This window comes from Triticum urartu, chromosome 4A (genome assembly GCF_056163025.1).
Source record: "Triticum urartu cultivar PI428250 chromosome 4A, HENAU_Tu73, whole genome shotgun sequence".
Taxonomy (NCBI): Eukaryota; Viridiplantae; Streptophyta; class Magnoliopsida; order Poales; family Poaceae; genus Triticum; species Triticum urartu.
The window spans coordinates 26,392,376-26,404,005 of NC_141876.1; the positions used below are offsets into that span (position 1 = coordinate 26,392,376).

The 11,630-nt window shown below is 43.7% G+C and overlaps 1 protein-coding gene across 1 annotated transcript; it reads left to right on the forward strand.

Annotated features, from left to right (window-relative positions):
• The first annotated feature begins 7,001 nt into the window (after positions 1-7,001).
• On the forward strand, positions 7,002-9,140 carry LOC125550386 (zinc finger protein CONSTANS-LIKE 16). The gene is made up of 2 exons (XM_048713374.2): positions 7,002-8,073; positions 8,196-9,140. The coding sequence occupies exons 1-2, from the start codon at positions 7,114-7,116 to the stop codon at positions 8,466-8,468; spliced, it is 1,233 nt and encodes a 410-aa protein (XP_048569331.2). The 5' UTR covers positions 7,002-7,113; the 3' UTR covers positions 8,469-9,140.
• Positions 9,141-11,630: the final 2,490 nt, after the last annotated feature.

Below are 11,630 nucleotides of genomic sequence, written 5' to 3' on the forward strand. Positions count from 1 at the left end.
TGTCAACTTATTCAATTCAAGTCTATGATATAAAGAGAAAGGCATAACACTAACACCGGCTCCAAGATCACATAAAGCAGTTTTAACATAGTTTGTTTTAATGGAGCATGGTATAGTTGGTACTCCTGAATCTCCAAGTTTCTTTGGTATTCCACCCTTAAAAGTATAATTAGCAAGCATGGTGGAAATTTCAGCTTCCAGTATCTTTCTTTTATTTGTAACAACATCTTTCATATACTTAGCATAAGGAGACATTTTCAGCATATCAGTCAAACGCATACACAAAAAGATAGGTCTAATCATTTCAGCAAAGCGCTCAAAATCCTTATCATCCTGTTTCTTGGATGGCTGATACGTCTCCAACATATCTATAATTTTTGATTGCTCCATGCTATATTATCTACTGTTTTGGACTATATTGGGCTTTATTTTCCACTTTTATATTATTTTTGGGACTAACCTATTAACCGGAGGCCCAGCCCAGAATTGCTGTTTTTTTTGCCTATTTCAGTGTTTCGAAGAAACGGAATATCAAACGGAGTCCAAACGGAATGAAACCTTCGGGAACGTGATTTTCTCACCGAACGTGATCCAGGAGACTTGGACCCTACGCCAAGGCATCAGAGAGGCGGTCACGAGGGTGGGGGCGCCCCCCTAGGGCGCGCCCCCTGCCTCGTGGGCCCCTCAGAGCTCCACCGACGTACTCCTTCCTCCTATATATACCTACGTACCCCTAAACGATCAGAAGAGGAGCCAAAAAAACCTAATTCCACCGCCGCAACTTTCTGTATCCACAAGATCCCATCTTGGGGCCTGTTCCGGAGCTCCGCCGGAGAGGGCCGTCATCACGGAGGGCTTCTACATCATCATAGCCCCTCCGATGAAGTGTGAGTAGTTTACCTCAGACCTTCGGGTCCATAGTTAGTAGCTAGATGGCTTCTTCTCTCTTTTTGGATCTCAATACAAAGTTCTCCCCCTCTCTTGTGGAGATCTATTCGATGTAATCTTCTTTTTGCGGTGTGTTTGTTGAGACCGATGAATTGTGGGTTTATGATCAAGTCTATCTATGAATAATATTTGAATCTTCTCTGAATTCTTTTATGTATGATTGGTTATCTTTCCAAGTCTCTTAGAATTATCCGTTTGGTTTGGCCAACTAGATTGGTAGTTCTTGCCATGGGAGAAGTGCTTAGCTTTGGGTTCGATCTTCGGTGTCCTTTCCCAGTGGTAGAAGGGGCAGCAAGGCACGTATTGCATCATTGCCATCGAGGATAACAAGATGGGGTTTATTTCATATTGCATGAATTTATCTCTCTACATCATGTCATCTTGCTTAAAGCGTTACTCTGTTTTTAACTTAATACTCTAGATGCATGCTGGATAGCGGTCGATGAGTGGAGTAATAGTAGTAGATGCATAATCGTTTCGGTCTACTTGTCACAGACATGATGCCTATATACATGATCATGCCTAGATATTCTCATAACTATGCTTAATTCTGTCAATTGCTCAACAGTAATTTGTTCACCCACCGTAGAATACTTATGCTCTTGAGAGAAGCCACTAGTGAAACCTATGGCCCCCGGGTCTATTCTCATCATATCAATCTCCATCACTTTAATCTTGTTTTGCTTTTACTTTGCCTTTTACTTTTCACTTTGCATCTTTATACCAAAACTACCAAAAATATTATATCTATCAGATCTCACTCTCGTAAGTGACCGTGAAGGGATTGACAACCCCTAATCGCATTAGTTGCGAGTAGCTATCGTTTTGTGTAGGTACGAGGGACTTGAGCGTGGCCTCCTACTGGATTGATACCTTGGTTCTCAAAAACTGAGGGAAATACTTACGCTACTTTGCTGCATCATCCCTTCCTCTTCGGGGAAATCCAACGCAAGCTCAAGAGGTAGCAATGGCTTAGGAGGAAAAGGCATGTGTTTCTGAACCCATGGTTCTCTTTCTTTACCATGTTTCCTAGAAACGAAGTCTCTCTTATCATAACGTTGATTCTTTGATTGTGGGTTATCAAGATCACGGATTCAATCTCTACATCATTATCATTACTAGGTTGATCATCAACATGAACATCATCATTAACATTATCACTAGGTTCATGTTTATCACTAGATTGTGTCTCAGCATCAGAAATATAAATATCATTAGGATTCTCAGGTGTGTCTATAACAGGTTCACTAGAAGCATGCAAAGTCCTATCAGGTTTCTTTTTCTTTTTATTACTAGGACTAGGTGCATCAGTATTAATTCTCTGAGAATCTTTCTCAACTCTCTTAGGATGGCCCTCAGGATACAGAGGTTCCTGGGTCATTTTACCACCTCTAGTCAATAACTCTAACAGCATTATCATTGTTCTTACTATTCAACTCATTGAGCAATTCATCTTGGGCCTTAAGTACTTGTTCTACTTGAGTTGTAACCATGGAAGCATGTTTACTAATAAGCTTAAGATCATTAACAGTTCTACTCATATAATCACCCAAGTGGTCAAGCATGTAAGCATTACGTTTCAATTGTCTACTAACATAAGCATTGAAGTTTTCTTGTTTAACAATAAAATTATCAAGCTCATCCAAGCATTGACTAGCAGACTTATTATGAGGAATATCACCTTCATCAAACCTATAAAGAGAGTTTACCTCTACTACCCGTGTCGGGTTATCAAGACCATGTATTTCTTCAATAGGTGGTAAATTCTTTACATCTTCAGGTTTAATACCTTTTTATTTCATAGATTTCTTTGCCTCTTGCATATCTTCTGGACTGAGAAATAGAATACCTCTTTTCTTTGGAGTTGGCTTAGGAGTTGGTTCAGGAAGAGTCCAATCATTATCATTACTCAATATATTATTCAATAGCAATTCAACTTGATCAACAGTTCGTTCCCTGAAAACACAACCAGCACAACTATCTACGTGGTCTCTGGAAGCATCGGTTAGTCCATTATAAAAGATATCAAGTATTTCATTTTTCTTGAGAGGATGATCAGGCAAGGCATTAAGTAATTGGAGAAGCCTCCCCCAAGCTTGTGGGAGACTCTCTTCTTCAAATTGCACAAAGTTAAATATTTCCTTTAAAGCGGCTTGTTTCTTATGAGGAGGGAAATATTTTTCAGAGAAGTAGTAAATCATATCCTGGGGACTACGCACACAACCAGGAGCAAGAGAATTAAACCGTAACTTAGTATCACCCTTTAACGAGAAAGGAAACAAGTTAAGAATATAGTAATAGCGATTTTTTCCTCGTGAGCAAATAGGGTGGCTATATCATTCAATTTAGTAAGATGTGCCACAACAGTTTCAGATTCATAGCCATAGAAAGGATCAGATTCAACCAAAGTAATTAACTCAGGATCGACGGAGAATTCATAATCCTTATTAGTAACAAAGATAGGTGAATTGGCAAACTTAGGATCATATTGCATTCTAGCATTCAAAGACTTTCATTAAGCTTAGCTAATACTCCCTCCGTCCGGAAATACTTGTCTTAGAAATGGTTGAAAATGGATGTATCTATAACTAAAATAAGTCTAGATACAACCATTTCTAGGACAAGTATTTCTGGACAGAGGGAGTGGTTTCTTAAGATCATCTCTATCATTGCAAGCAAAGAAGTCTCTAGCAGTTTCTTCATCCATAATATAACCCTCGGGTATAAGAGGCAATTCATATCTAGGGGAGAATCATAATCTTCAGTTTTAATAATGTCATCAGTTTTAGTAATTTCATTCTCTCTAACCCTAGCAAGTTGTTCATCAAGAAACTCACCTAGTGGCACAGTATTATTAAGCAAAGAAGTAGTATCATCATAAGAATCATTCATAGCAGAAGTGGCATCATCAATAACATGCGACATGGCAGAATCAACAGCAGGTGTAGGTGTTGCAAGTTTACTTAAAACAAAAGGTGAATCAAGTGCAGAGCTAGATTGCAGTTCTTACCTCCCCTCGTAGTAGAGGGATAGATCTTGGTTTTGTTGTCTTTTAGATTCCTCATAGTGATCAACAGATATAAATCCCAAGTGACTCAGAGAATAGAGCTATCCTCCCCGGCAACGGCGCCAGAAAAAGGTCTTGATAACCCACAGGTATAGGGGATCACAACAGTTTTCGAGGGTAGAGTATTCCACCTAAATTTATTGATTCGACACAAGGGGAGCCAAAGAATATTCTCAAGTATTAGCATCTGAGTTGTCAATTCAACCACACCTGAAAGACTTAATATCTGCAGCAAAGTATTTAGAAGCAAAGTGGTATGGAAGTAACGGTAACGGTGGCAAAAGTAACAGTAGCAGTTTTGTAGCAATTGTAATAGTGGAAACGGAAAAGTAACTTAGCAAAGATCAATATGAAACGAGCTCGTAGGCAATGGATCAATGATGCATAATTATGTCGGATGGCATTCATCATGCAATAGCTATAACATAGGGTGACACAGAACTAGCTCCAATTCATCAATATAATGTAGGCATGTATTCCGAATATAGTCATACGTGCTAATGGAAAAGAACTTGCATGACACCGTTTGTCCTACCCTCCCATGGCAGCAGGGTCCTATTGGAAACTAAGGGATATTAAGGCCTCCTTTTAATAGAGAACCACACCAAAGCATTAGCACTTAGTGAATACATGAACTCCTCAAACTACGGTCATCACCGGGAAGTGTCCGGACTATTGTCACTCCAGGGTTGCCGGATCATAACACGTAGTAGGTGACTATAACTTGCAAGATAGGACCAAGAACACAAATATATTCATGAAAACACAATAAGTTCAGATCTGAAATCATGTCACTCGGGCCCTAGTGACAAGCATTAAGCATAGCAAAGTCATAGCAACATCAATCTTAGAACATAGTGGATACTAGGGATCAAACCCTAACAAAACTAACTCGATTACATGGTAGATCTCATCCAATCCATCACCGTCCAGCAAGCCTACGATGGGATTACTCACGCACGGCGGTGAGCATCATGAAATTGGTGATGGAGGATGGTCGATGATGATGATGGCGACGATTTCCCCTCTCGGGAGCCCAAAACGGACTCCAGATCTGCCCTCCCAAGGAAGAACAGGAGGTGGCGGAGGCTCTGTATCGTAAAATGCGATGAATCCTTCTCTTCGATTTTTTCTCCCCGGACGTGAATATATGGAGTTGGAGTTGAGGTCGGTGGAGCTTCGTGGGACCCACAAGACAGGGGGCGCGCCCTCCACCCTTGTGGACATACAGTGGGTCCCCTTCTGTTGATTCTTTCGCCAATATTTTTTATATATTCCAAAAATATTCTCCATTGATTTTCAGGTCATTCCAAGAATTTTTGTTTCTGCACAAAAATAACACCATGGCAATTCTACTGAAAACAGCGTCAGTCCGGGTTAGTTCCATTCAAATCATGCAAATTAGAGTCCAAAATAAGGGCAAAAGAGTTTGGAAAAGTAGATACGATAAAGACGTATCAACTACCACATTTGGGGCTAGGGTTATGGAAAACTACCACTTTTTTAAAATTCTCTTAAAGCTACCACAAAATTGGGTTTTGATTTGAAAAAAGTACCATGTTATGCTAATGACTGCGTTAGTTATTTTAATTGCAATTGTGACAGATTGGGTCACTCGACAAGTGTGATGTGGCATAAAAGTCAACACCGTTAGCTTTGACCATTTTGATAGGTGGAGCCTAGATGTTGGTCCCTACAAAAAAACAATCAGGTCCCTACAAAAAAACAATCAGGTCCATGTAAGCTTATTTAAAAGAAATTAGGTGCATGTAAGTTTTTTTAAAAAGCAAACGGGTCCATGTTATTTAAAAAAAGCAATTGGGACCCTGTTATTTGTTTCATTCATGTTACTAGTACCCCTATGCACTCTACAACACAACTATAGAAAAGAAATATCAAAATCATACGTAACCATTCTGCTCCCCCCCCCCCCCCCGTTCCACAAATTGTGGTTTGTGTGATTAATTGCGGAACACATATTTTTTTGATTAATTGTGCAACACACATTTTCGCATGTCTTCTGTCGAAAGTAAAGTCGGATGATTCTCTACCTTAAATCCTTCATTTAAACCACCATTATACTTTTTGAAAAAAAAAAGGATAAACCCCTTGTCTCTGCATGAATCATGCATGTGGCCATTAATACGAACCATTATATATTAATTATGTGTGAAGGATGATTTGCTACCTAATTTGTGTTTAGGTGATAATTTTGGCTTGGTTGTAAGTGTGAAACTCCAAATGCCTGATTGTTCCAAGATTGTGTTTCTCTTGCATTAAAGGGCTCACGCGGTTTGTTGGATTTTTGCAATATTCCTATAGGATTTCTTCCTGCGGGATTTTTACCTATGTGCGGCATTCATTTTATAGGAATGGAGGCACTTTTTTGCCTTTTTATCTATTGACCTAGAGCATCATAGCACAATTTCAAATATGAAGTTGCTTTCTTAGGATTATGTCCAAAACTGCACCTTCTGCAATCTCGTGCTCTTGTGCACTTCTCAAAGAGTCTTATGTTTCAACTTGTCGAGTCAAGCTAACTATGCCTTGGCGCCCAAACAAGTTTGAACTTGTTCGAAAAGATTCTAAAAAAAGGGCTCATTTCAAAAAAGAGAAATATCATGATTCTACGCGGGTTGATGATGAGTCACCAGCGATCACCGCCATCACAAGCTGCAGCCCCATGGTCGTCGCCCATCCCCCACGGGGCCCGCCGGAAATCCAAACGGCGTGACAGCTCGCCCAATAGAATTCCGCCTCTCCGGATTCCGCGCGCCCGCCAGCCAATCAGCTTCGAGATAACCCCCTCCCTGGGTCCCGCCCCTCCTCCAGCCCACTCCCATCGGGCCACGTCATCGAAAAGGCCCTGCCAGGCCCACCGGCCCGCCCTTTTACCCGAATCACCCACACACGAACCCACGGGCGCTGGAGCGTGGGCCCGCGGTCGCCGTCCGGGCTCGCGGTTTAATAGAGGAAAAGGGCTCCGACCTCTCACCCCACACTGTTCTGGGTTAAGCGCTCGCTTAACTCTACTGAGCTAGTGTCAGCGGGGCAGGCGCGAGGGTGCCCAGCTAGCTCGGTCGCTCGTGTCCGACGAGATGGCGAGCGCCGGCGCGGCGATCGGGGCGCGCGCGGCCCGCGCCTGCGACGGCTGCATGCGGCGGCGGGCGCGGTGGCACTGCGCCGCGGACGACGCCTACCTGTGCCAGGCGTGCGACGCCTCCGTCCACTCGGCCAACCCGCTCGCGCGGCGCCACCACCGGGTGCGCCTCCCCTCCTCGTCCTCGCCGGCGGCCACCTCCTCCCTCCAGCACGCCGACCCCGACGAGCCCGCGTGGCTGCACGGCCTCAAGCGCCGGCCGCGCACGCCGCGGTCCAAGCCCGGGATGGTGAGCAAGCACGGTGCGCCAGCCGCCACGAAGGCCGCGGCTGCCTCGGCGGTCCCCGATCTCGAGGCGGAGGACTCCGGCTCCGGCATCGTGGGTGACAACGACGACGGCCACGGGGTGGAGGTCGACGACGAGGATCTCCTGTACCGCGTCCCGGTGTTCGACCCCATGCTCGCCGAGCTCTACAACCCCATGCCGGTCGACGAGTTCCGGGAGCCCCTCGAGCAGAAGCCTTCCATCTGCTGCTTCTCGTCGCTTGCCGGTCAGCCGTCGTCGGAGTATGCATCCGGCGTGGCGGACGCGGCCGACGGGTTCACCGGGTTCGACGTCGTGCCGGACATGGAGCTCGCCAACTTCGCCGCGGACATGGAGAGCCTGCTCATGGGAGGAGTAGAAGAGGGGTTCGACGACCTGCGGTTCTTGGACGAAGAGAAGCCCCAGCTGAACCTTGACTTCGACATGGCGGACTTCGATGATCAGAGTACCGCGGCGCCGGTGCCGGAGCAAGAGTTAGAGGACAGGAAAAGGAAGCGGTCGGACTCGGGGATGATACTTAAGCTCGACTACGAGAGGGTTATCGACTCCTGGGCCCATGACGGCGGCTCGCCGTGGTTCTACGGCGAGCGCCCCCACATCGACCCCAGTGATGATTCCTGGCTGGACTTGCCGGTAAGGACCTGCCCCGAGTCCTGAGTCCTGCCATGTGATCTACGGATCTATACACTCATTTCATTTCTGTATATCTAGACTTGTCGTCTAATCAAGCTCGATCTGTTGCTTGGCATGGACAGGCGGGGAGCCGTGGATTCGGACTCGGCGCAGCGGTGACGGCGGTGACCGGCGGCGAGCGGGAGGCGCGGGTGTCGCGGTACCGGGAGAAGCGGCGGACGCGGCTGTTCGCCAAGAAGATCCGGTACGAGGTGCGCAAGCTCAACGCCGAGAAGCGGCCGCGGATGAAGGGCCGGTTCGTCAAGCGCACCGCGCTGCCACCGCTGCCGCCGCGGCCGCCGATGGTGCTCGCGGGCCACGGCCACGGCGGCGCGCACGGGCGCTTCCGTTTTTGAAAGCAAGCGCTCGATCGTTCGTCCGTGGATGCAGCCGCATGCATGCACGCCTGTGCATGCACCGTCCTCGCCGCCGCTCGAACGATAATCCGCTAATAAAATACACTTCACCTACGTAGCTCGTTCTTTCTTGCTAGTTTTGAGCAGAAACCTCTGTGAAATAGGACGCCCTCACCACGTACGTACGACTGAATATACACTCGTAGAATTTCATGTGCAAAGTAAGTAGTAGCTATGTACTGCAAGCATCTGTATATACGTTCCATGGTTTAGGGTTATTGTTGTTGTTGTTACTTTCGTCGTTTTTGTAAGGAAGTTGTACTGATTACAAAGGTTGTACTGTAGATGTTGATCTCAAAACGTAGGAGATACATTCATGGTACGCTAGAGTTAGGGTGGGTAAGGAGTTGTAACTGAGAATGGTAGAGGGAGATCAAGCCTGGTTGGTGTATGTCAATGCATGCCTTCCAGCCTTCCATTCCTGATGTGTTGGGTAGCCTCGAACCAGCAGGGCACAATCTCTGAATCACAATCACAATGTGCTTATTTGTAAGTCTAGAAATCTGGTATTTTCTACTGGTGTAAAGGTTGCATGTCTTTTTTTTTTCTTTCTCGACCAAAGCCTTGTACCATTTTTTGGATCTAAATGTCTTGACACTTTGTATGTAGATATATGAAATTTTTTGCTAGCTTTGCATCTACTCCCTTTGTCCCGTAATATAAGATGTTTTTTGACCCTAGTGTAGTGTCAAAAAACGTCTTATATTATAGGACGGAGGGAGTAGTAGCTATAGACTGAAGAGCATACCACTCACATATCTTAACGCCTCTTGGATTCAAACAATTTCTAAGGGCTCATTCGGTTTACAGGATTTCCAATCATAGAAACAGGAAAAGTAATGATAATTAGGGTGGCCTCTTTTCCTTAGGCTTTGGTTCAATAATGGTAAACACTAAACACAACCATAATCGGAATGGGATTGCGTAGGATGTACTTCACATATTTGTCGGAAATCCTCAGCGTAATTTATAATCTCCACATATATATTTTGCTGTGACAATGCATCGAAAATTACAAAACCAGCTCTCTGGATCATCTCTTTGAAATTCACCTATTGTTTGAATCACAATCACAATGTGCTTATTTGTAAGTCTAGAAATCTGGTATTTTCTACTGGTGTAAAGGTTGCATGTCTTTTTTTTTTCTCGATCAAAGGCTTGTACCATTTTTTGGATCTAAACGTCTTGACACTTTGTATGTAGATATATATGAAATTTTTCGCTAGCTTTGCATCTAGTAGCTATAGACTGAAGAGCATGCCACTCACATATCTTAACGCCTCTTGGATTAAAACAATTTCTAAGGGCTCATTCGGTTTACAAGATTTCCGATCATAGAAACAGGAAAAGTAACGATTAGAGTGGCCTCTTTTCCTTAGGCTTTGGTTCAATAATGGTAAACACAACCGTAATCGAAATGGGATAGCGTAGGATGTACTTCACATATCTGTCGGAAATCCTTAGTGTAATTTATAATCTCCACATATTTATTTTGCTGTGACAATGCATCGAAAATTACAAAACCAGCTCTTTGGATCATCTCTTTGAAATTCACGAAAATTTGAAGAGAGATGCGGTTCATGCAACCAATCTCGTGTTACAGTTCTTTCAAAATTCCTCTGGTTTGAGTTATCCAGTAGGATGTCTATTTATACAACCTGATTCATATGGTCATAGGGGTATCTATAAGAAAATTTCTAATGAATTAAAATCCTAACCCTTTGCTTCAACAAGTAAATTCAGATCATGTTACCAATCAACTTGTGCGATGTGGTGTATAAGGTTATTTCAAAAATGGTTGATGCTCGCTTGAAGATAATTCTATCAGATATCCTCAGCCCAACTTAGAGTGCGTTTGTGCCTAGAAGAATGATTACAGAAAATATTTTAGTAGCAAATGAGTGTTCCCACACAATAAAGAAGAAAAGGGCAGGTAAAGAAGGCTTGTGTGCTATCAAACTTGACATGCACAAAGCATATGACCGAGTGGAATGGTGCTTTTTAAAGGAAATTTTGTTGAAACTGGGATTCCAAGAAATTTGGGTGGATTTGTGTATCCTCTGTGGAGTACCGAGTTTGTTTTAATGTTGAAGAGACTGAGAATTTTAAACCTACTAGAGGATTGAGGAAGGGGGGGGGGGGGTCCTCTCTCTCCCTACTTGTGATCTTGTTATGTATGGAGGGCTTGACCGCCCTCTTAGCTAAGACGGAGAAGGGTGATATTTCCGGTATTAAGGTTAGCAGAGACGCCCCTTCAATTTCCAATCTGCTCTTTGTCGATGACTCTTTGATCCTTATGCGAGCCAACACCATGAATGTGGAGGCTTTGAGATCAGTTATGGATTCTTATTGTGCCGCCTCGGGGCAAATGGTGAGTGTCAAAAAATCTAGCATATTTTTAGCCCCAATACAAACGTGGAAGACAAGGCGCAAATTTGTACTATTTTGAATATTCTCACTGAAGCCCTCAATGATAAATATTTGGGTTTGCCTGCCAATGTGGGTATGGACAAAAGTGGTGGTTTTCTGTTCCTGGTTGATAAATTATTATGAAAAATAGTGCATGGAAAGAAAATTATTATCTGCTGGAGGGAGGGAAAATTTGCTCAAACCTGTTGTACAAGCTATTCCCACCTATGCCATTTTCTTCTTTAAAGTTCCTACAAAAATTTGCAAAGGAATCATTGACGCGATGTCGCAATTTTGGTGGGGTGACAAGGACAACCAGAAAAGGATGCATTGGATGGCGTGGTGAAAGATGTGTGTTCCAAAATACCAAGGATATATGGGCTTTAGAGATATAAATTGTTTTAATCTAGCATTGTTAGCTAAACAAGCTTGACGTCTTTTGGATAATCCTGATTCCTTATATACAGAAGAGCCAAGTATTTCCCTAAGGATGCTTTGATGAACGCAAGTTTAAGAAAGGGCTCCTCTTTTACTTGGCAAACATTATGGCAGGAGTCAACTCTCTCAGAAATGGTTATATATGGAGTTAGAAATGGACAAACTATTGATATTTGGCGAAATGCTTAGATCCCAAATTGTGCAAATAGGAAAATTATTACTCCTAGACGAGGGCACCTTCTGTCAAAGGTTTAT